We start from the raw sequence: 21,936 nt of genomic DNA on the forward strand, positions 1-21,936 counted from the left end.
AGTGGGGGAACCACTCGATTTCTAAGGCCTTTTGGTAAAAGTCCCATCTATTAAATGCACGAGTACTTGAATACAATGAAATCAGTGCTCATGTTTTCCACCGAGACAGACATGAAGAGACAACTTTACCTTTGCGATGAATCTTTCGTCAATACATTAATGTCAGTGGGTTCTGCAGAAATGCTTCTTTTATTTGCATATAAACCAGGCATAGGCAAACTCGGCCCTCCAGATGTTTTGGGACTACAACACCCACCATCCCTGACCACTGGTCCTGTTAGCTAGGGATGATGGGAGTTGTAGGCCAAAAACATCTGGAGGGCCGAGTTTGCCTATGCCTGATATAAACAATGAATATAATTTAGTGAGAGGCACCATGAGGTAGCTGTTCGTTTATAATAGGGATGGTTAATCTTTTTTCTTTTTGCGGAGGGCCGCATTCACCCTCAGCCAACTATCTGAGGGCCGCATGCTAGCTGTGAATGTGCTCACCCACACTTTCAGACACAGACAAAGCACACATACAAACAGGCACATAAGCCCCCAGCGGATCCATGCAGACTGTTTCCCCCCACCCTGCTCATCAAATGTTCAAGCCCATGCTTGTGGGGGTGGCCAAACTGTCTCTGCATCAGGGTAAGGTAAAGGTAAAGGAATCCCTGACCATTAGGTCCAGTCGTGGTCTACTCTGGGGTTGTGGTGCTCATCTCACTTTATTAGCCGAGGGAGCCAGCGTAGAAGCGTATTAGCCGAGGGAGCCAGGGTCATGTGGCCAGCATGACTAAGCCGCTTCTGGCAAACCAGAGCAGCACACAGAAACACCGTTTACCTTCCCGCCGAAGCGGTACCTATTTATCTACTTGCACTTTGACGTGCTTTCGAAATGTTAAGTTGGCAGGAGCAGGGACTGAGCAATGGGAGCTCACCCCGTCGCGGGGATTCAAACCGCCGACCTTCTGATCGGCAAATCCTAGGCTCTGTGGTTTAACCCACAGCGCCACCCGCGTCCCTTCTGCATCAGGGTACTGGGGTATAATTTGCTCTGGAGATTATGTTAAAGAATAATTTGGGGCCGGGGGGAAACAACAAAAAATGAAGTTACCAGAAGCTAGTGCCAGCGTATTTGAAAAGGAAAACATTTCAAAACATGGCTTAAACACAATCTCACTTACTTGTCCACTAATCCTTTCTGTTGAAGAATGCGATACACCTCTGCAGATGTCTGCGGCCCTTGAAGCTTTTGTCCATTCAACATCTCTTGCTCCAATTCTTCAATAGACTGAACAATTTTTTTTAACAAAAAAGGTGTATCTTTTAATGATTCATAAGATGTAGATAAGCGATATCTTTTTTTTTGTTGGGGTGGGGGCAGTGTACCACCTTGGCTACCCCAGATTTACATGTATCCAGGCTAACCCACAAAAGACAGAAATTGCCTTGTTGGATCACACCACTTTGTCTTCAACTATGGACGGTGGCTGCTGTAATCCAGAAATATCTGGAGGGCTGGATGTTCCCCATTCCTGATTTAGAGGGAAAACTTCACAACTCTTTGGACCAAGAGGAGAACCAGTGTAGACTGAACCTAAACAGATCAGTCCATGCCCCAAATCAGAAGAGTGGAGATATGCTCCAAATCCAAAGCTCTATCTATTGCAACAATCCATAGGTTACAGAATCATAGAACTGTAGAATTGGGACTCTCAGGATCATTTAGTCCAGTGATGGCCAAATTTGGCCCTCCAGCTGTTTTGCAACTACAACTCCCACCATCCCTAGCTAACAGGAGCAGTGGTCAGGGATGATAGGAATTGTAGTCCCAAAACAGCTGGAGGGCCAAGTTTGGCCATCACTGATCTAGTCCAACCCCCTGCAATGCAGGAATATGCAGCTATCCCAGGCTTCCTCAACCTCGGCCCTCCAGATGTTTTTGGCCTACAACTCCCATGATCCCTAGCTAGCAGGACCAGTGGTCAGGGCTGATGGGTGTTGTAGTCCCAAAACATCTGGAGGGCCGAGGTTGAGGAAGCCTGAGCTATCCCATCCAGGGATCAAACCTGCAACCTTGGTGTTATCGGCACCCCAATCTAACCCAGTGTTTCCCAACCTTGGGTCTCCAGCTGTTTTTTGGACTACAACTCCCATCATCCCTAGCTAGTAAGACCCAGTGGTCAGGGATGATGGGAATTGTAATAATAATAATAATATTTTTTATTTATACCCCGCCCTCCCCAGCCAAGGCCCCGCGGGCTCAGGGCAGCTAACAAGCAATAATAAAAACAAGTTGAATGAATACAACTTAAAAACAAGATTAAAATACAACAATTAAAATATTGAAACATTAAAATGCAGCCTCATCACAGGAGGAGAAAGGAAAAAGAAAGAGAGGGAGGGAATCAAATTGGCTCCAAGCCAAAGGCCAGGCAGAACAACCCTGTCTTACAGGCCCTGCGGAAAGAAATCAGATCCTGCAGGGCCCTGGTCTCATGAGGCAGAGCGTTCCACCAGGCCGGAGCCAGTGCTGAAAAGGCCCTGGCTCTGGTTGAAGCTTCCTTAGGGCCCGGGACCACTAGGGTGCTGCTATTTATGGACCTTAAGGTCCTCCTTTTTTTTTTAAAGAATAATTTTTTATTAACCGACCACTCACATCAAATCAAACCAAATTACATAAATTCCAAATTACACGGCCGAATTTAAAATTTTTGTTGGGGGTACCCATATTTCAAGTTCCAAAGGGGATCCAATCAACTTCTTGCTTCTTACTGCTGTTTTAATGTCCACAAATCTAACCTTATGATGTTCACAGTACTATCCAGTCCTTTCTTATTGTTTTTCCACATCTCTTGTTGTTATTTTCACATATTTTTCCTTTCTCTTTGTGACCTCTGATAGTCTCCACAAGCTGGTTAGAACATTTTGTAATCCTGCGTGGATATTATTTTTTTTATCCAGTAGCCATGTCCAGACGTTTTCCATATAACGTCACTTCCATACATCAAAACAGTCTTAGCGTCATTAATCTTCACCAATCTGCCTCCTTTCTCAAAACCTCTGAGGAGATTCACCAGGAATGCAGTCTGAAAACAAGTCCGTTCTTCCTCCTGGCTATAAATCCATTGGCAAGATGGCGACTCCGAATTAATTACTGCACCATTCCAAAAGCTCTTATTGCTTCTCGATCTCCATAAAGCATACTTTTGGTTAAAGTTTATCTCCACACAGACCTTAATCATCCTGCTTGGGTCAGTTCAACCGACGATTCTAATGAGGAGGGGGTCTTGTAAATCACATAGAAGGAAAGTAAAAAAGGTTTCCCCCCCCATTCAGTCCCGTTGTCAACATACCCAGCCTTTGGTGTATCTTCATCGTAAAATATTCCTGTTTCTCCAACCCATCGTCTTCTTTCGCAGAGGTCACTAAAATTAGCAGACTTCACTCCCCTTCTTCACTTGAAATATGTGCATTTGCTTCTTTTGTAATTAATTATTCCAAATTGCTGCAGCTAGTGCGCGATCAGAGAGAGCGTCCATGAGAGCTGAGGTCCACACGGGGGCATTCTGCCTAGGGCCTCACCCCCTTCTTTCGAATTAGGGGGTGATTTATGGGCACAGCAGGCAAGGGCAGTGTCCCCCATTTCCTTGGGGCAACAAGGGAGGCTGCCTACTCCCATAACAGCCTCTTAATTACCCCGTGTGGGTCAGAGAGATGGTATTGTCGGCCATCTTCCAATGCGCCCCCTAGTGGCCCCCTGGACCTTGAGGTCCTCCGTGGGGCATACTGGGAGAGGCGGTCCCATAGGTACGAGGGTCCTAGGCCATGAAGAGCTTTAAATTGTAGTCTCAAAACAACCGGAGACCCAAGTTTGGGAAACTCTAATCTAACCAACTGAGCTATCTAAGCTGTAGAGTACAGTGCTAGATTTACTGAAGGGAGGGGAGAGGGAATCGTAGAGGACAGCTTCGGAAAATTCCCTTGCCTCAAACCCTGACTCCGTCCCCCCACCCCAATTTTAAATAAATAATATTGGCCCTCCTGTTCCCTTCCAAAACCAGTTATCTAAGGAGCTCATCACACTAGGTAATGGAGTCAGGTCCGATCTGGTACATCCTGCAATGGAACACTACTTAAGAGAATGCTGTGGTTGTCATTATTGTCATCCCAAGACCCCAGCAAATCACCATGACAGACAATTATTTTACTCTGTGTGTCCACCTGTCACAAGATCGTTCCAAACAACGGAAGAGATTCAAGAGTCAGTCACAGGAAAGCAAGTGAGAAGAAGAGCGAGTCCCAGGGACCGTACCTTTCCTGTTTTAACAAACGCTTCGGCCACTCTCCGATTGCGGCCCCCGTAGCACGTGGTGATCAGGTCTGCCACGCCACAGCTCTCCAGGAAAGTGGCAGTGGACACCTGCCCCTTGCAGAAGAACTTTGCGAAGGCAATCATTTCCATCAGCCCAAGCCTAATGACAGCTGCTTTGGTGTTATCGCCGCAGCGGAGGCCATCGCAGAAGCCAGCTCCCACAGCCACAATGTTCTAATGGAGAATTGAGGAGGAGAAGAAAAAAAGGGAGGGGAAAACAACTGTTTGAGAAACAGACTCTGAAGTGGCAAGGAAAGTGGAAGGGCTCTTGCTTAGTGACAGAGCTCACTGGGTGACATCAGCCTAATCTACCTCACAGGGTTGTTGTGAGTGGATGTGCCTGGGGGAACCATGTGTGCCATCCTAAGCTCCAAGAAAGCAGCAGGAAAATTTTAAAGCAATTTTAAATGCAAAAAAAGATGTGCAATTCTTATTGATCCCTACTACTCCTACTCTTACGCCAAGCAAAACACTGACTTGCCCAAGAGAACTCAACAATGACTTCGCAGTTCTGGACCAGGAAAATAAATCCTCATGCTAGAAATGCTATGTACTGTATTTTTCGCTCTATAAGACGCACCAGACCACAAAATGCACCTAGTTTTTGGAGGAGGAAAACAAGAAAAAAAATATTCTGAATCTCAGAAGCCAGAACAGCAAGAGGGATCGCTGCGCAGTGAAAGAAGCAATCCCTCTTGCTGTTCTGGCTTCTGGGATAGCTGCGCAGCCTGCATTCGCTCCATAAGACGCACACACATTTCCCCTTAGTTTTTAGGAGGGGAAAAGTGAGTCTTATAGAGCAAAAAATATGGTAAATGATCAGGCACATTGCCAAAATGATGTAGCGTGCTTAAAATCCCCACCCTGGCTCCAGGATACAGAGGCTACAGAGCTTCCTCTTTGAGACAGAGAGCTCTGTAATGTTCCATCCCCATTTGGTAGCAGCTTACAGCATTTCACTGCACCACTTAGATCAACTTGTTATCGTCGTAGGATCATAGAGTTGGAAGCAACCATGAGGGTCATCTAGTCCAACCCCCTGCAATGCAAGAATCTGTTCCCCAGTGTCAGGGTACTGCCATTGGAACAGGAAAGGGAAGCAGAGGAGCAGTTGGGTTACAGGGAGCCTCCGAAAATCTTGAGAAGCAGCTCCTCTTCCGGTGGTGAGGAAAGCCCCACCTCCAGTGGGGAAGAGGGAAAAGGACCAGAGGATGCTGCTGGGAGCCTCAGCACCGCTCCTGGCCAAGCCGGACAGGAGGGAAGCACGCCCCTTCCATCGCCCACCCTGCGCAGAGGTGTAAAACGCAAAGAAGGAAGGAAAAGGCTGGGGGTGACTAAGCTATTATGTTGGGGGAGGTCCCGGAAACAACCACTCCCTGATTCTGCTAGTAATTGAGGCAGACATGAACTTGTGGCTCTGCACTGTAAATAGTTTTGCACCAAAATAAAACCTGTAAAAGACAGGTCGGAGTCCTGGCTGGTTACTCACGAGCAACCACCATTGCCATCTGACACCCAGCATAGGAATCGAACCCACAACCCAGAGATTGAGAGTCTTATGCTCTACCGAATGAACTATCCCAGCAGACACTGAGATGACAGCTACGCATGCAAAAAGGCCCGGGGTTCAATCTGATCTCTCCAGTTCAATCAAGTACCTTTTCCTGAGGTCTTGGCATTCTGCTGCAAGACCAATGGTCCGATTCTTCACAAAGTAGCATCATATGCTCGTGATGTAAATACCATGGAGATATCTATAGCTGTCCGAGACCGGCTTTCCCGTTCAGACTGCCCATAGCTCAGGGAGACAGGCAGTGGATCACAAGGTTGAGCTCAGATTCAATGAACCGCAGAGAACTTTGCCAGAAATGAAATAAATTCAGAATAGATGGCCAACGTGCGCCTTGGCAAGCTTAGCTGAGAGCCGGTGTGAATAATGGATTGTCACTTGCATTCCCTCGTTTCCAGGGCATGGAACAGCCAGAAACTAAGCTCTTCAACAGCAGGGGAAGTGCAGACATATATTTACAGTGCTGTACATCGCATAATTGCTGCTGTTACGCAATTACCCTAAAAGAATCTGGCAGCATTTCACGTTAGTATGGAACAGCAGCAAATCTGCAAACTCAAAAGGGAGCCTACGCACAGTAGGAATGAATGAGTGAGAGAATAGCCTGGAGAAGGAGGTACAAGTGGTGAGTTTGACCTTAAAGAAAGCACTTTCCATCTCTCTGGAATAAAATGTTGCTTATATGAAAAGATTCAGTACCATCACTCCCCCTGATGACCAACTTGCAGGTATTCAGGAGGCTGAAGAGCACTAGAGAATTTGTGTGTCGTCCAGCACAGTTACATCTCTTCCAGAACTAGCTCTCAGCAGCACCAGAATAGCCTTGAGCCACAAGAGAATGAGCAAAGTGTTGCGTCAAGGAGTTCACTGGAAATTGATGCTGCAGGCAATGAAGAAGAGTGATGCTCCTGCTGGAAGGACTGAAAGGGGTGGAGGAACTGGGATTGTGCATCCTAATTGTCTCTCTCCAGCAGGTATTTTTTTGGCAGTAAAGGGGAACTTTACTGGAAAAAAGCAGAGACATCACCTTGCCAACAAAGGTCCACTTAGTTAAAGCTGTGGTTTTCCCAGTAGTGATGTATGGAAGTGAGAGCTGGACCATCAAGAAGGCTGATCGCCGAAGAATTGGTGCTTTTGAATTATGGTGCTGGAGGAGACTCTTGAGAGTCCCATGGACTGCAAGAAGATCAAACCGATCCATTCTGAAGGAAATCAGCCCTGAGTGCTCACTGGAAGGACAGATCGTGAAGCTGAGGCTCCAATATTTTGGCCACCTCATGAGAAGAGAAAACTCCCTGGAAAAGATCCTGGTGTTGGGAAAGATGGAGGGCACAAGGAGAAGGGGACGACAGAGGACAAGATGGTTGGACAGTGTTCTCGAAGCTACCAGCATGAGTTTGACCAAACCGCGGGAGGCAGTGGAAGACAGGAGTGCCTGGCGTGCTCTGGTCCATGGGGTCACGAAGAGTCGGACACGACTAAACAACAACAACAACAAAAGGGGAATTGGGACGCAAAGACACCAATTCTTCTCTGTATATCCTTTTGCCAGGACCAATCCCTTTCGCACAGCAGGTGGAAATGTCCCTGGGGTCTCCTGTATTGCGGCCCCTTGCACTGGCTGAGCCCAAATAATCCTATTGGCTGCAAAGGAGAGGTGACCCACTATCACTGCCAAAGAGAGTGTGCAGGAGGGGGCAACAGGAACTCACTGTGAAGGAATGAAAGAATAAAGTTTACTTGGACCTTCACTCTCCTTCTCTCCCTCTAACTGCCATTCCCTATTTGCTCTCACATATTGCGGAAGGAAGGGTTTCAAATCACTGAAAGACCTACATTGGCTCGCAGTACGAGCACAATTCAAAGTGTTGGTGCTGAACTTTAAAGCCCTAAACAGCCTTGGCCCAGTATACCTGAAGGAGCATCTCCACCGCCATCATTCAGCCTGGACACTGAAGTCCAGCTTCCGAGGGCCTTCTAGTGGTTCTCTCATTGTGAGAAGCGAAGTTACAGAGAACCAGGCAGAGGGCCTTCTCGGTAGTGGCACCCACCCTGTGGAATGCCCTCCCACCAGATGTCAAGTAAATAAACAACTATCTGATTTTTAGAAGGCATCTGAAGGCAGTCCTATTTAGGGAAGTGTTAATGTTTGATCTTTTATTGTGTTTTTAAAAATCCTGTTGGAAGCCGCCCAGAGTGGCTGGGGAGGCCTGGCCAGATGGGTGGGGTATAAGTAATTAATAAACAACAACAACTACTACTACTCTTGGGGCCAAGTACAAGAAGAAGCCTCTATCGCGCACAGATGTTCAGATCTTACTATGAAAGTTTTAAATCTATCTCTAGTGGATCTGAAGTGTGGCACTTCTCCACTCTCTTAAAAAGAAGGGAAACGTATCGCTTTCAAAAGTACTCATGCATGCTTTTCACCAGATTGGTTCCTAGCAATGAAAATGGCCAGTGCACAAAACAGGCAGGAAGCTCTTGTTGCCGGGCACTCGTTTCTAGTGCCTTGTCTCTATGGCACCAGTGTGAATGATAACAATCTAACACATCTGGTATTTTTTGAAATGGGGGAATCTATTTGCAGAGCCTTTTAGCTGCATCTGTATCTCCACCAGCTTGTTGCCAGACATGATAAAAATACATCCAATGAAAGCGGATATGCAGCAGATGTTCTTCCATCATCTTCCAGCTGCAATCATTATAGGCACTGCATTTAGATGTGCTTTTAAGCAATGTCGTGAGCTAAAAATTATCATGATTGGCACATGAATCCCACCTGCAGAATATTTTTTTTTTATTTTTTTTTTGGCGCTTGATCCAGTCCACAGGCTATCCTTAGGGAAACCTTCCCTGTTTTTAGAAAAAGAAGGTAAAGGGACCCCTGACCATTAGGTCCAGTCGTGACTGACTCTGGGGTTGTGGTGCTCATCTCGCTTTACTGGCCGAAGGAGCCGGCATACAGCTTCCGGGTCATGTGGCCAGCATGACTAAGCCGCTTCTGGCAAACCAGAGCAGCACACGGAAACGTCGTTTAACTTCCCGCGGAGCGGTATCTATTTATCTACTTGTACTGGCGTGCTTTCAAACTGCTAGGTTGGCAGGAGCAGGGACCGAGCAATGGGAGCTCACCCCGTCGCGGGGATTCAAACCACCGACCTTCTGATCGGCAAGTCCTAGGCTCTGTGCTCTAACCCACAGCGCCACACGCGTCCCTATTGAAAAAGAAGAGCCAATTAAAAAGGGTGGGGCGCCGCATCCCACAAAACAGATATGCGAGTGCAAGGAGTTTTGGCTGTGCAAAATAACTTCCCCTCCCTCTCCTATCTTGATGCACCCAACTAAATTTGTTCCATACTTTCCCCCAACCCACTAGAACAGATTTTGGGAGAACACTGAGGTATATGCAGGGAGGAGGAGGTCTGTTGCACAAGCCGAAATCCTTCTGCTACTGGATCTTTTTAGTCAGATTTATTTAGTCCGGCAAATAGAAGGGGACGAAATGGAGGCAGTGCGAGATTTTCCTTTCTTGGGTTCCATGATCACTGCAGATGGTGACAGCAGCCACAAAATTAAAAGACGCCTGCTTCTTGGGAGGAAAGCAATGACAAACCTAGACAGCATCTTAAAAAGCAGAGACATCACCTTGCCAACAAAGGTCCATATAGGTAAAGCTATGGTTTTCCCAGTAGTGATGTATGGAAGTGAGAGCTGGACCATAAAGAAGGCTGATCGCCGAAGAATTGATGCTTTCGAGTTATGGTGCTGGAGGAGACTTGAGAGTCCCAGGGACTGCAGGAAGATCCAACCTCTCCATTCTGAAGGAAATCAGCCCTGAGTGCTCACTGGAAGGACAGATCGTGAAGCTGAGGCTCCAACACTTTGGCTACCTCATGAGAAGAGAAGACTCCCTGGAAAAGACCCTGATGTTGGGAAAGATTGAGGGCACAAGGAGAAGAAGACAACAGAGGATGAGATGGTTGGATAGTGTTCTCGAAGCTATCAGCATGAGTTTGACCAAGCTGTGGGAGGCAGTGGAAGACAGGAGTGCCTGGTGTGCTCTGGTCCAAGGGGTCACGAAGAGTTGGACACGACTAAACAACAACAACAACAATTTAGTCTGGCAACAACCAATGGGACAACGTTGGTGGTACTCATTTGATACTTAAGGACTTTGGAGTATTGCCCCGTGCCTATTTCTCTGCTGCTCACCTTTTGAAATCCAGCCTGCAGATAAGAGAGCCAAATGCAAACGAAAAACGCAACATCTTCACATATTAGGAAGTGACCCTACCACCAAACCCCTTTACAAAGAAATAAAGTCTATGTTTGGGTCACTGTCCCAAGCTTGGCTAGATTCTTCTGCTTTGGCACAAAGGAGACAGTTCTTGGGACTACAACTCCCATAATCCCTGTCCACTGGCCCTGCTGGCTGGAGTTGATGTGAGTTGGAGTCCAACAATTTTGGGAAGGCCGCAGGCTTCCCCATCCCTACCCTTGTGATTTGTTTGGGGTTTCTTGTTGCATAGGAAGAGCGGAAGATCTTGAGTATGGCATCACAGTACTTCCCCTCGGACACAAAATATGAGGAAGCCATCTGAGAGAAGGCAAGTTGAGTGGAGTTTTGTCATCACCCTCTAGCCAAACTCTAGCATCAAGCGGAAGCAAGCATCAGGGGTTGGCCTAGTACCCAACTTCCCATAGCTCTCTGCTCTCTAGTTTTAGGGTTGTTGTTTTTTAGCTTTTAATGTCATCCCTGCCCAAAAACAAATATTACCTTAAGAGCACCACAAAGCTCAACAGTATCGGCATCGTCCACCACAGTTATTCGGAAGTTCGGAGTCTGGAGAAGTTCTTTGAAGAGGAATCCATTCTCCAAAATTTTGCAGCCTGTTATTTTGGGGTGTGGAGGTGAAGGGCAGAAGGAGAACGGTCAGCTTTATTTTAGCTAGTATGCTGGCTTTTAGAAACAAGACGGAACTGTTCAAAACAAGGTACTAGGCAACTCTTCATGTCTACTTTTATATCCTTTAAAGCCCTTGATCAGGCTTATACTGTATTGACCCAAATATAAGCCACACTTCCCCTCCTCCCAAATTCCGACCATAAAAAGTTAAAGTGCAGCTTAAATTCGTGACCTTACAAAAATTATCTTTTACGATATCGCTGCTGAAACAGACATACGGTAAAACGGAACCAAAAAAATGTTTTATTGCCGATTTTCAAGCTTGAGAATGTTCACTTGCCATTTACGGGTGTGAGTGCCTGCGGAATTGTAGCAACTGAATAGTGATTTGCTATTTTAGTGACTGTGCGGTAACTTTTGCGGGCTTGCAAGATTCAAAGGCTTAAATTGGCTAGGAGTTACAATTCTACCAACCGCAGCCATTTTCAGCCTGTAACCCAATTTTAAGGGAGCAGGTTATATTCGGATATTCTCCTCCTCCCCTTGAATTTTAAAGGTGCGTCTTATTTGCAGGTGCGTCTTATATTCCGGCCAATACGGTACTTCTTTCTCATCTTTCCTCCGTAGAATCCAAAGTGGGCTTGCAACCCTGCAAGGGACGACAGGCCTAGAGACAGTGACCTGGGTTCGAGGCCCATCCAGTACACCTCATGACTTGAACCCAAGTCTTCTCAACATGCTCTGTCCCCTATCCAAGAGCCAGATGCACTATCAAAAACGCTTAGTTGCAAAGCCTTCTCTGCACATACAGTGGTGCCTCGCAAGACGAAAAGAATTCGTTCCGTGAGTCTCTTCGTCTTGCGGTTTTTTTGTCTTGCGAAGCAAGCCCATTAGCGGCTTAGCGGCTTAGCGCTATTAGCGGCTTAGCGGGCTTAGCGGATCAGCTGATAAGCGGCTTAGCGGATCAGCTGTTAAGCGGCTTAGCGGCTTAGGATCAGCTGATAAGCGGCTTAGCGGCTTGGGGAAAAGGGGGGGGGGAGGAAAAAAACCCCGCAGGAACTCGCAAGACATTTTCGTCTTGCGAAGCAAGCCCATAGGAAATTCGTTTTGCGAAGCACTTCCAAAACGGAAAACCCTTTCGTCTAGCGGGTTTTCCGTCTTGCAAGGCATTCGTCTTGCGGGGCACCACTGTACTGGGATATGGGCTCTTAAAGTGAGAGGACCTAGATCATACCAGTGCCTTACGGGATGCTGAAAACAAGCCTGATGGAGAAATCCATGGGCCACAAGATGCCTACAATAATCTAGTAGGGCGTTATATAATTTGGCCCACTCCTGCTCTATTTTAATAAAATTCCAGGTATGATCACAAAGATATTAATGAAGCATGACTGTGTTTTTCAGTAGACTGTGTCTTCCATCCAAAATGCTATCTTATATACATAAAGGTAAAGGGACCCTTGACCATTAGGTCCAGTCATGACTGACTCTGGGGTTGCGGCACTGATCTCGCTTTATTGGCCGAGGGAGCCGGCATACGTGTGGCCAGCATGACTAAGCCGCTTCTGGTGAACCAGAGCAGCACACGGAAATGCCATTTACCTTCCCACCGGAGCGGTACCTATTTATCTACTTGCACTTTGACGTGCTTTCAAACTGCTAGGTTGGCAGGAGCTGGGACCAAGCAACGGGAACTCACCCCGTCGCGGGGATTCAAACCGCCGACCTTCTGATCGGCAAGTTCTAGGCTCTGTGGTTTAACCCACAGCGCCACCCGCGTCCCATTTTATATACATAGGTCCCTCATAAAAACATTTTTTAAAAACTCAACCAGGAATATATAAAAATAGATTATAAGCACGCCCATTCTTCAAGCATGTCATTCACCCCTGCACAAGACGTCACTGTAATTCCCATGATCTCTACCATTCTTAAGGGTAATATATAGAGCAGTGTTTCCCAACCTTTTTTGGGCAAAGGCACACTTGTTTGATGAAAAAAATCTCAAGGCACACCACCATTACAGCCCCGTGACGTCACCGCGCAGCGTCACGCCGGGAGGGACGCACGAAAGTGTAACTTTCAATTTTTTTCCCTCCCCCTTGCCGGGGAACCTCCAAGCTTTGGGGGTGGGGGGGGGAGGAGGCAGCAAAGCGAGGGACTGAGGGACTCCTCCAACGACAAGGGTTGGGGAAGAAGAGAAAGGGCTATTCCGCTCCAGTCACGGGAGGGGAATATGTACTGGCCCAACTGGTGTGCGGTCTTTGGAAAGCGGGGTGCAGGAAGGAAGCCTAGGCTCGGGGTCCACCGACCTCGGCGGAGAAAGGCAACAACCGGAGCCGATGACGAGCCGGCGCGTGCGTGCAGCGGCTGGCCTCGAGCTCGGGAAGCTGCGCGCGGCGATGTTGACGCGGGGCGCGCTAGAGCTTGGGGGCGGGGCGGGAGAGAGAGAGAAAGAGTTGGCAGCACCAGGCGCTGTTACTTATTGCGCTGCGGACGCTGCCAGCAACTGCGGTGGTTGTGCGGCGGCCGCCGCCGCAGAACGTCCTCGTCAGTCAGCTGAGCTGCCTGGCGGCGTAGGGAGCCGAGGGGCGGGGCTTCCTTTCTGAAGGAGCTGAGGGTGGGGGTCCTCCAGCGCCTTCGGCGAAACGGCGCCGGCCCAGAGCGCTTCTAGGAGGCTGCCTTTGTGCGCGACGTAAAGCCCTCTTTCCCTCCCTCCAGCCCCGTGTCACATGTGGAAAAGGGGGCTGGATCCAGTGACGCAACTCGGAAAACTGTTAGGGAAGCCAGAGCAGGAAAGTGAGTGGGAGGCGGCGGCGCCGCTTTAACCCACATTTCCTTTTTGAAAGAGAAACCAGTGTTTCCCAACCTTTTTTGGACTCGCCCGCCTCCCTCCAGGCAACATCTCGCGGCACACCAGGCAACATCTCGCGGCACACTAGTGTGCCACGGAACACTGGTTGGGAAACACTGATATAGAGGAATCAAATTCTACTGTTAGCGTCTTGGGTGAAGGATGAGATAAAAAAAGGTCATAAATAAAATCTAAAGTCCTTAGAGGATTGGTACCAGATGACAACAGGGAGAAGACCCTATATAAAGCATACTAAAAAAAAATTACCTATTGTGGTTTCACAGAACTTCTCTGCTGCTACTTCATTGGCAATATTTGCTCCCATCAGCACACTGATGTCTATTCCCATTTTCTCTCGGATGATGTCAGATATGAGTTTGAGACCCTCTGGGCCCTCGTCTATTCCCTGCAGCAAACATTAAAAGGTAACCACTATAGTCAGTTATCAACACCGGACAGAAGACTGATAATTATCCTCACTAGTGGGTGAAATTCTGCCTATATGCCATCTGGGTGGAATCTACACACATATTAAAAAACGCTGTGAAAATGCTTGGTTTTAAAACAGTTTGAAAAATACACTGAATTTTTGCATAGCTCACTTTCACCATCTAGTGTCACATTTGCACATTGCACTTTAAAAGGTAAAGGACCCCTGACAGTTAAGTCCAGTCGCGGACAACTCTGGGGTTGCAGCGCTCATCTCGCTTTACTGGCCAAGGGAGCCGTCGTTTGTCCGCAGACAGTTTTTCCGGGTCATGTGGCCAGCATGACTAAGCCGCTTCTGGTGCAACGGAACACCAAAACCAGAGCAGCGCACAGAAACTCCGTTTACCTTCTTGCTGGAGCGGTAACTATTTATCTACTTGCACTTTTTGGGCGTGCTTTCAAACTGCTAGGTTAGCAGGAGCTGGAACAGAGACACGGAAGCTCACCCCGTCGTGGGGATTCAAACCGCCGACCTTCTGATCAGCAAGTCCAAGAGGCTCAGTGGTTTAGCCACCTGTGTCCCGCACCCACAACACATTTAAAATGTTTCATTTTAACATGTAGCTGAGTCCATAGATTAGGCTGAATCTGTAGAATTGCAATGACCATTTAAAAGCTGTGGGTTTTTTGTTTTTTGTTTTAAAAAAACTAAAATTCATAAACTGCTTTGCAGAAAAGACCCAAGTGATGTGCAGAAATGGAAAACAAAACACAACACAAATCAAGGAGCAGTGTTAAAACATAAAAATGAACAAATTCAGAAATAAAATAGGAGCAATCTGAGAATGCTAGGGGAGAAATAAATGTTTCCACCAACATCAAAAACAGAACAATGTAGGGCTTGCTTCACGTCTAATGGAAGAAAATTCAAGAGGGAGGGTGTGACCGCGCTACAATGATGAGCTCCAGTCACAGCATGTTTGCCACAGGGGTGTGTGACATTACCCCACAGCATCACTGACTCGCCATGTTACCATCTTTACATAATTACATGATGCACAGCACTTTTCAGAACTCAAAACTACTGATCCAAATGAGCTGGATCTGTATTGTCGTAAGTCTAGGGATTATACATCTCTTCAGCATTGTTTTTGTCCAACAGCCCATTGAACAATTCCGAAGGATTCATTGACACTAACGTAAGGCTTGTATCTGTATCTGTTGTACCTTAATGAGAGTTATACCGACAGCTTTCTTGGCTACGCGCCCCGTGATCTCATCGCAAATTTTATGAATGAACTGGTGGGGAATGACAAAAACCAGCAAGTCTGCATCTTGCACAGCATCCTTCAGATTTGGGACAGCAACCTATGGACATTTATTCAAGGGAGGAAGAAAGGGAAAGATGAGAAAGAGAGAAGAAAGAGGACATTTGTCTCAATGCGCCGATTTTATTTTGTTTGTAGAAATGCTTTATTGTTATTATAATGGCCGTAAAATTTAAAGATTTTAAACTAGCACAGATTAAAACTAAGCACAGATTGGTTCTACTATTCCAAAAGCGACTCTTTTGTTGGCTGGCTTTGACCATTGGCAAATGCATCCAGCTGGAATTGCGGAAAGCTTATTTGCAGAGCAAATATTTTATACTGCCAAGAAGCTAATACCTTGCAGTGCTATCTAGTATACTGGTCTTCGTCTTGCTTGTATTGTTTGTTGTAAGAAGCTAATACCTGGCGAGCCAACTGATAATAACAGCAAATTTCAAGTATAAAGGCACAAGCAAATTTGGAACTCATTCCCACCCAATGTAAACTAGCAAAGTATTATTATTATTATTATTATTATTATTATTATTATTATTATTATTATTATTATCATCATCATCATCATCACTATTATCATATTTTTCACTCTATAAGACGCACCAGACCATAAGACGCACCTAGTTTTTGGAGGAGGAAAACAAGAAAAAAAATATTCTGAATCTCAGAAGCCAGAACATCAAGAGGGATCACTGCACAGCGATCCCTCTTGCTGTTCTGGCTTCTGGAATAGCTGCGCAGCCTGCATTTGTTCCATAACACACACACACATTTCCCCTTACTTTTTAGGAGGGAAAAAGTGAGTCTTATAGAGCAAAAAATACGGTAATTCAATTTGTATTTTTTTTTGCCAAATAATATTTATTAGTTTTCCAAATTTTAAACAAACCAATGGCAAATTACATCAAATTTCTATACTGCCCTTCATCCAAAGATCACAGGGCAGTTTACAATATAAAAACACAAAAATAAAGCTTCTGATTGCTTCTAAAGTTGGAAACAGAATTAAATAAGATACCATTTACATTGGATTTGGGGAAATCTAATACTTATTGCGGATAGTAAATGGTTACTATTCTCTGTGGGTTGCAATCAGAGGTTTGTGAACAGAATTTACTCACAGAATGGAAACAAATTCTGTCCTCTCCTCCCCTAGTTAGCCCCCTCATGCTTTATAAAAATCAACTTCAGATTGTTGGTGCAACTTCCAGAAAAATAACTTGTTTTGCGACGCAGCACAGCAGAGAAACAATCTCCTCTCAGTGCGATGAATGGAAAGCCTGCCAGACCCAGGCCCCTTCCACAAATGGCAGATCTCCTTCTGTTCACTGGGAGGGCACACTGGGTTCCAATCTTTGCAAATGACTGACAGCTATTATTTTGGAATTTAACAAAACGTAAATGTGAATAAGACCTTTTGTTCTTTTACTTTAAGCCTATTATTTTTACTCTGCGCCGTTCCTCTCCTCACACAAAAACCAGGTTCTGAAGACATTTATTACAGTGGTACCCCGCAAGACGAACGCCTCGCAAGACGGAAAACCCGCTAGACGAAAGGGTTTTCCGTTTTGGAGGCGCTTCGCTAAACGAATTTCCCTATGGGCTTGCTTCGCAAGACGAAAGCCCATAGGGAAATCTCCGGGGACCTCTTTTAAATGCTAGCGGTGGGGAGCAAAGCCTTCCCCCCCCCCGGCCTTCAGAAGAGGTCCAGGAAGGCTGGCGGGGGCCGAAAGGCTTTGCTCCCCAGCGCCAGCATTTTGAAAGCAGTCCGGTATAGCAGGGAAGCGCTTCCCGCTATCCCGGACGGCTTTTGAAGGCAGGAGAGGTCCGCGAAGCCTGGGCGCGCTGATGTCAGCGCGCGCAGGCTTCGGCATGCCGGCCACTCTCCGCCAGCAGCGGCAGCGCTGCCGCTGCTGGCGGAGAGGTCCGCGAAGCCTGGGCGTGCTGATGTCAGCGCGCGCAGGCTTCGGCATGCCGGCCACTCCCCGCCAGCAGCGGCAGCGCTGCCGCTGCTGGCGGAGAGGTCCGCGAAGCCTGGGCACGCTGATGTCAGCGCGCGCAGGCTTCGGCATGCCGGCCACTCTCCTCCAGCAGCAGCAGCGCTGCCGCTGCTGGCGGAGAGGTCCGCGAAGCCTGGGCGCACTGATGTCAGCGCGCGCAGGCTTCGGCATGCCGGCAACTCTCCGCCAGCAGCAGCAGCGCTGCCGCTGCTTGCAGAGAGGTCCGCGAAGCCTTGGCCGGACAGCTTTTGAAGGCAGGCGGGGGGGAGCAAAGACTTTTGCCCCCGCCAGCCTTCAGAAGAGGTCCAGGACCTCTTCTGAAGGCTGGCGGGGCGCAAAAGTCTTTGTCCCCCCTGCCTGCCTTCCCAGGGGCTTTTAAATCGCCCCGGACAGCGGAGAAGTCCTCCGCTGTCCCGGGGTTTTTTAAAATGCTGGGGGTGGGAAGAAAAGCCCTTGTCCCCCCCCCAGCCTTCAGAAGAGGTCGGGGGACAGACTGTCCCCGGACCTGGTCAGAAGTTGGTTTCCCTAGGAACGCATTAATTGATTTTCAATGCATTCCTATGGGAAACCGTGCATCGCAAGACGAAAAACTCGCAAGAAGAAAAAACTTGCGGAACGAATTAATTTCGTCTTGCGAGGCACCACTGTAGTTGGGTCCAGTGGGGTTGGACCCACACTAAAGTCACATCTGCAATTGAAGCTCTCTTATTTCACTTCAACAGGCATAGCTTCCCCCAAAGAATCCTGGGAACTGTAGTTTGCTAAGGGTGCTGCGATTTGTTAGGAGACCCCTTATTTCCCCTCACAGAACTACAATTCCCAGAGTGGTTGAGCAATCAATCCCTCTTCCCAGAGAACTCTGGGAAATGCAGCAGTGTGAGGGGAATAGTAAAACTTTTAAAACAATACTTTTAGAATAGTAAAATGCTTAAAATAAACAGAGATAACTAATATATATGTCTTACCACATTGTCTGGAAGCTTGTGTCCAGGGAGATATTTTACATTCTCGTGATCATTATTTATGATATCGGTTAATTTCCGTCCATCAATGTTTTCCTCAAAAACCCACATTTTCACCGTAGAAGCGAACTTTTGCAGCGTTTTTACATTGTTGCCTATTATTTTAGCCACAGCAGAACCCCTGTAATAAATAGAGAAAACATGACACCTTATTAAATATGCCACATTAAGACAGAGGGCTTGCTGATCAGAAGGTTGGTGGTTTGAATCCCCGTGATGGAGTGAGCTCCCATTGCTCAGTCCCAGCTTCTGCCAACCTAACAGTTCGAAAGCATGCCACTGCAAGTAGATAAATAGGTACCGCCGCAGCAGGAAGGTAAATAGCGTTTCCATGCGCTCTGGTTTCCATCATGGTGTCCTGTTGTGCCAGAAGCGGTTTAGTCTTGATGGCAACATGACCTAGAAAGCTGTCTGTGGACAAATGTTGGCTCCCTCGGCCTGAAAGCGAGACGAGCACCACAACCCCATAGTCACCTTTGCCTGGACTTAACCGTCCAGGGGTCCTTTACCTTTTACCAAACTACAATCCCTATCAGCCCCAGCAAGAATGGTACCAGAACTGAGTTCTGGCTACGGAAAAAAGCCCTGCTTTTACCGGTACTTCTATTCCCCCTCATTTCACTTCACTGAGAGCTGAAAAGCAACTTGTGCGAGGGATAACATTTAACTGGCCCCCGAACCACCCCCGAAATGAGCCGCCTGCTTGGCGAGTTCCCATGCGCTGCGCTAAACCGGTGCAGCACAGCGCAGGGACTCGCTTCTGTGGAGCCAGAAATTGCATCTGTGCAGACGCCGAAAATCGTGGGCGCACGCACTCCCACGCGATCCAGCCCGAGGTAAACCTTCTTGACCCCTGGTTAGTGTATGCAAAACTCTGTGCCTACAGCAGCCCAATTACACAGGCAAATTGCACAGCAAGGCATTTTGCATTAAGCACCAGTTTGGCACCTTAAGTGAGGAGGTTAAACTTCTTCAACTGATAAGCAAGGTAATTTGAGAAGCATAAAACTCTGCCCCAGTGCAGAGTTTAAATTTATGCCCTTTGAACAATGACAAGTGCCTCAAAGTCACGGACACTCATGCCTGAAGCTTTATATCATAAGGCAGAGCAGTTTTATGTTCTCAACTTGCCTCCAGTCATTCTGTACTTGTCACATGTCCTTTATATGTTAAGGATAATAAGGACTGGTATTTAAACTGCATGTGCTTTCTTTGACGCAAGGCCCCACTGAGCCACGAGGCAACGGATAAATTAAAAAAATGCATCTGTTAAGAGACTTCTTTTGTCTTATATGTGCAACCGTCTCTTTCACACACAACTCTCTTTCATGACTTCTGCCTAGGAAGTGTCACATGGGGCTAGAATAAATTTAGAAATAGAAGAGGTCCGATATAATGAAGGCTTTTATAGATCACTAAAACAACACACTGAGGATACAGCTCCTCCTCCTCCTTCTTCTTCTTAGTATCAGCTGCCTTAAAAGGAGGGGGGAACCCCTGTGCAAACAGATGAAACATTGACACTTTATACTGCTCTAAATGCAGACTATCGAAGCCACTAGATTTTAATTTGAAAATTATGTGCTCTCTTGGATGTGGTAGGTAGCTGACAAAATCCACTGCTAGGGAAGCAATCAATGAATCAATTCTTTCTCATCAGGAGATATTTTTCCAGTGTTTTGCAGTGATCATAGTCCAGGCATCCCCAACCTTCGGCCCTCCAGATGTTTTGGACTACAATTCCCATAATCCCTGACCACTGGTCCTGTTAGCTAGGGATCATGGGAGTTGTAGTCCCAAAACATCTGGAGGGCCGCAGGTTGGGGGTGCCTGTCATAGACTTTCAAACTACCGCTAGGTTCAAATCACTCAGTCATAAAGCTCATTTAGTGACTCTGGATGAACTACTGACCATGTTGGCATGCCATGCTAAGCCAAACAATGACTTAGATTGAATGCACTGTGTAAAACAATTACCGAAACAGCTATTAATATTCATAGCTTAATATATTTAAATTAAACTGAATGATGCAAGGAAAGGCAAATACCAGCAGTTCCTAAAATTAGGGTTATGTGCATGTACTTGTCAAACCCTTAACTGGAAGAACTAATGTTCAGGGTGTGCTGAGAGAGCTTCCAAGCCCCCCCCCCCCCGCAAATGGTTGATCTCTTTGGAAATACATTAACCTGTTACATGCCAAGGATCTGCATTTGTAACCACCTTGGGGTTTTTTTTTGTATTTCCACAATTGGGAACCTCTTTTTACTTGTCTGTCCCAATGTGTATTTGCTCCACCTCAGATATTTTGCACATTTAAGATTGAAACAAACGATTAAACAGGGCTTAAGACCTCAGTCTCACTTAAAAATACACCTTCCCTCTTCAAATTCCTTGTGGACATCCAACAGAGGAAAAGCCCCGTGTAACTTTGAATATTGCATCATGCATTGTGAACATGAGTTTGCCCTCATAAAAGCTATATGATAAATTTTGTTCCAACGGGCCAATATATAAAATAGGTCAACATTGCTAAGCTTTGACCAATATGCTACCTGTAAAAAAATGGAACAACGTATTCACGTAGAGCCTTTACAGCAAAGGAAACAAAACAAACCAAACAGATAAGGCATCCATGTTAAAAAGCAGTCGTGTTAACTGAAGATATTTACAGTGGTACCTTGGTTTACGAACTTAATCCGTTCCGGAAGTCCATTCTTAAACCAAAACCGTTCTTAAACTAAGGTGCACTTTCCCTAATGAGGCCTCCCGCCGCCAGTGCCCTTCCACCGTTCGGCTTCCGTTCGTAAACTGAGGTAAAGTTCTCAAACCGGAACACTACTTCTGGTTTTGTGGAGTTCGTAAACCGAATAGTTCGTAAACAGGGCTGTTCGTAAACCAAGGTACCACTGTACTGCAGTATCACAATGGCAATGGATGAAAGCAAGTAACCAGTATAGGAACACAAAATTGCAAAATAGCGAACACCTTCTCCCATTTCCTCATTCCCAGTTCTGAAGAGTGTGTGCTGTGTAGTTTTGCAACTCTCTGTAAAATGCTTCTGACAGCTCCTACAAGTGACCACGAAATAAAGTTTTGTCTCTGCAAGTTTGAAATGGGGCTCATGTAAAACTCATGCCCTTCAGGAAACAAAGTCAGCACTAATCTGCTGCCAACATTGAGCAATTTGAACAGGCTCTGTCAGCTGACATTGCAGAAGATATCTCAGTGGGTGCAAGACAAAAAGCAGGTTAAAAATATCCCACTATTCCTCCTGGACATAAACACCCCTCCCCCCTTTTTAAATAAAGTACCTCAGGTTACCTACGCTTCAGGTTACATACATTTCAGGTTAAGGACTCTGCTAACCCAGAAATATTACCTCAGGTTAAGAACTTTGCTTCAGGATGAGAACAGAAATTGTGCTCATGCAGCGCGGTAGCAGCAGGAGGCCCCATTAGCTAAA

At 46.6% G+C, this 21,936-nt stretch overlaps 1 protein-coding gene and 1 long non-coding RNA gene across 2 annotated transcripts in view; both read right to left on the bottom strand.

The window, feature by feature from the left end:
• The window catches only part of GPD1L (glycerol-3-phosphate dehydrogenase 1 like), a 30,779-nt gene that overhangs the window by 6,510 nt on the left and 2,333 nt on the right, over positions 1-21,936 (bottom strand). Inside the window, exons 2-7 of the mRNA XM_081164951.1 lie at positions 18,416-18,593; positions 15,353-15,493; positions 13,964-14,102; positions 10,714-10,826; positions 4,304-4,537; positions 1,173-1,279 (exon numbers count right to left, since the gene is read on the bottom strand). Of these exons, the coding sequence (XP_081021077.1) occupies positions 1,173-1,279; positions 4,304-4,537; positions 10,714-10,826; positions 13,964-14,102; positions 15,353-15,493; positions 18,416-18,593 (912 nt within the window). The remainder of the gene's footprint in view (positions 1-1,172; positions 1,280-4,303; positions 4,538-10,713; positions 10,827-13,963; positions 14,103-15,352; positions 15,494-18,415; positions 18,594-21,936) is intronic.
• LOC308570321 lies at positions 413-1,166 on the bottom strand. The gene is made up of 2 exons (XR_014001122.1): positions 1,002-1,166; positions 413-602 (listed from the first exon to the last, which is right to left on the bottom strand). It is a non-coding gene; the product is annotated as an uncharacterized lncRNA (long non-coding RNA).

The sequence above is a fragment of the Podarcis bocagei genome, assembly GCF_964188305.1.
Source record: "Podarcis bocagei genome assembly, chromosome: 12".
NCBI lineage: Eukaryota > Metazoa > Chordata > Lepidosauria > Squamata > Lacertidae > Podarcis > Podarcis bocagei.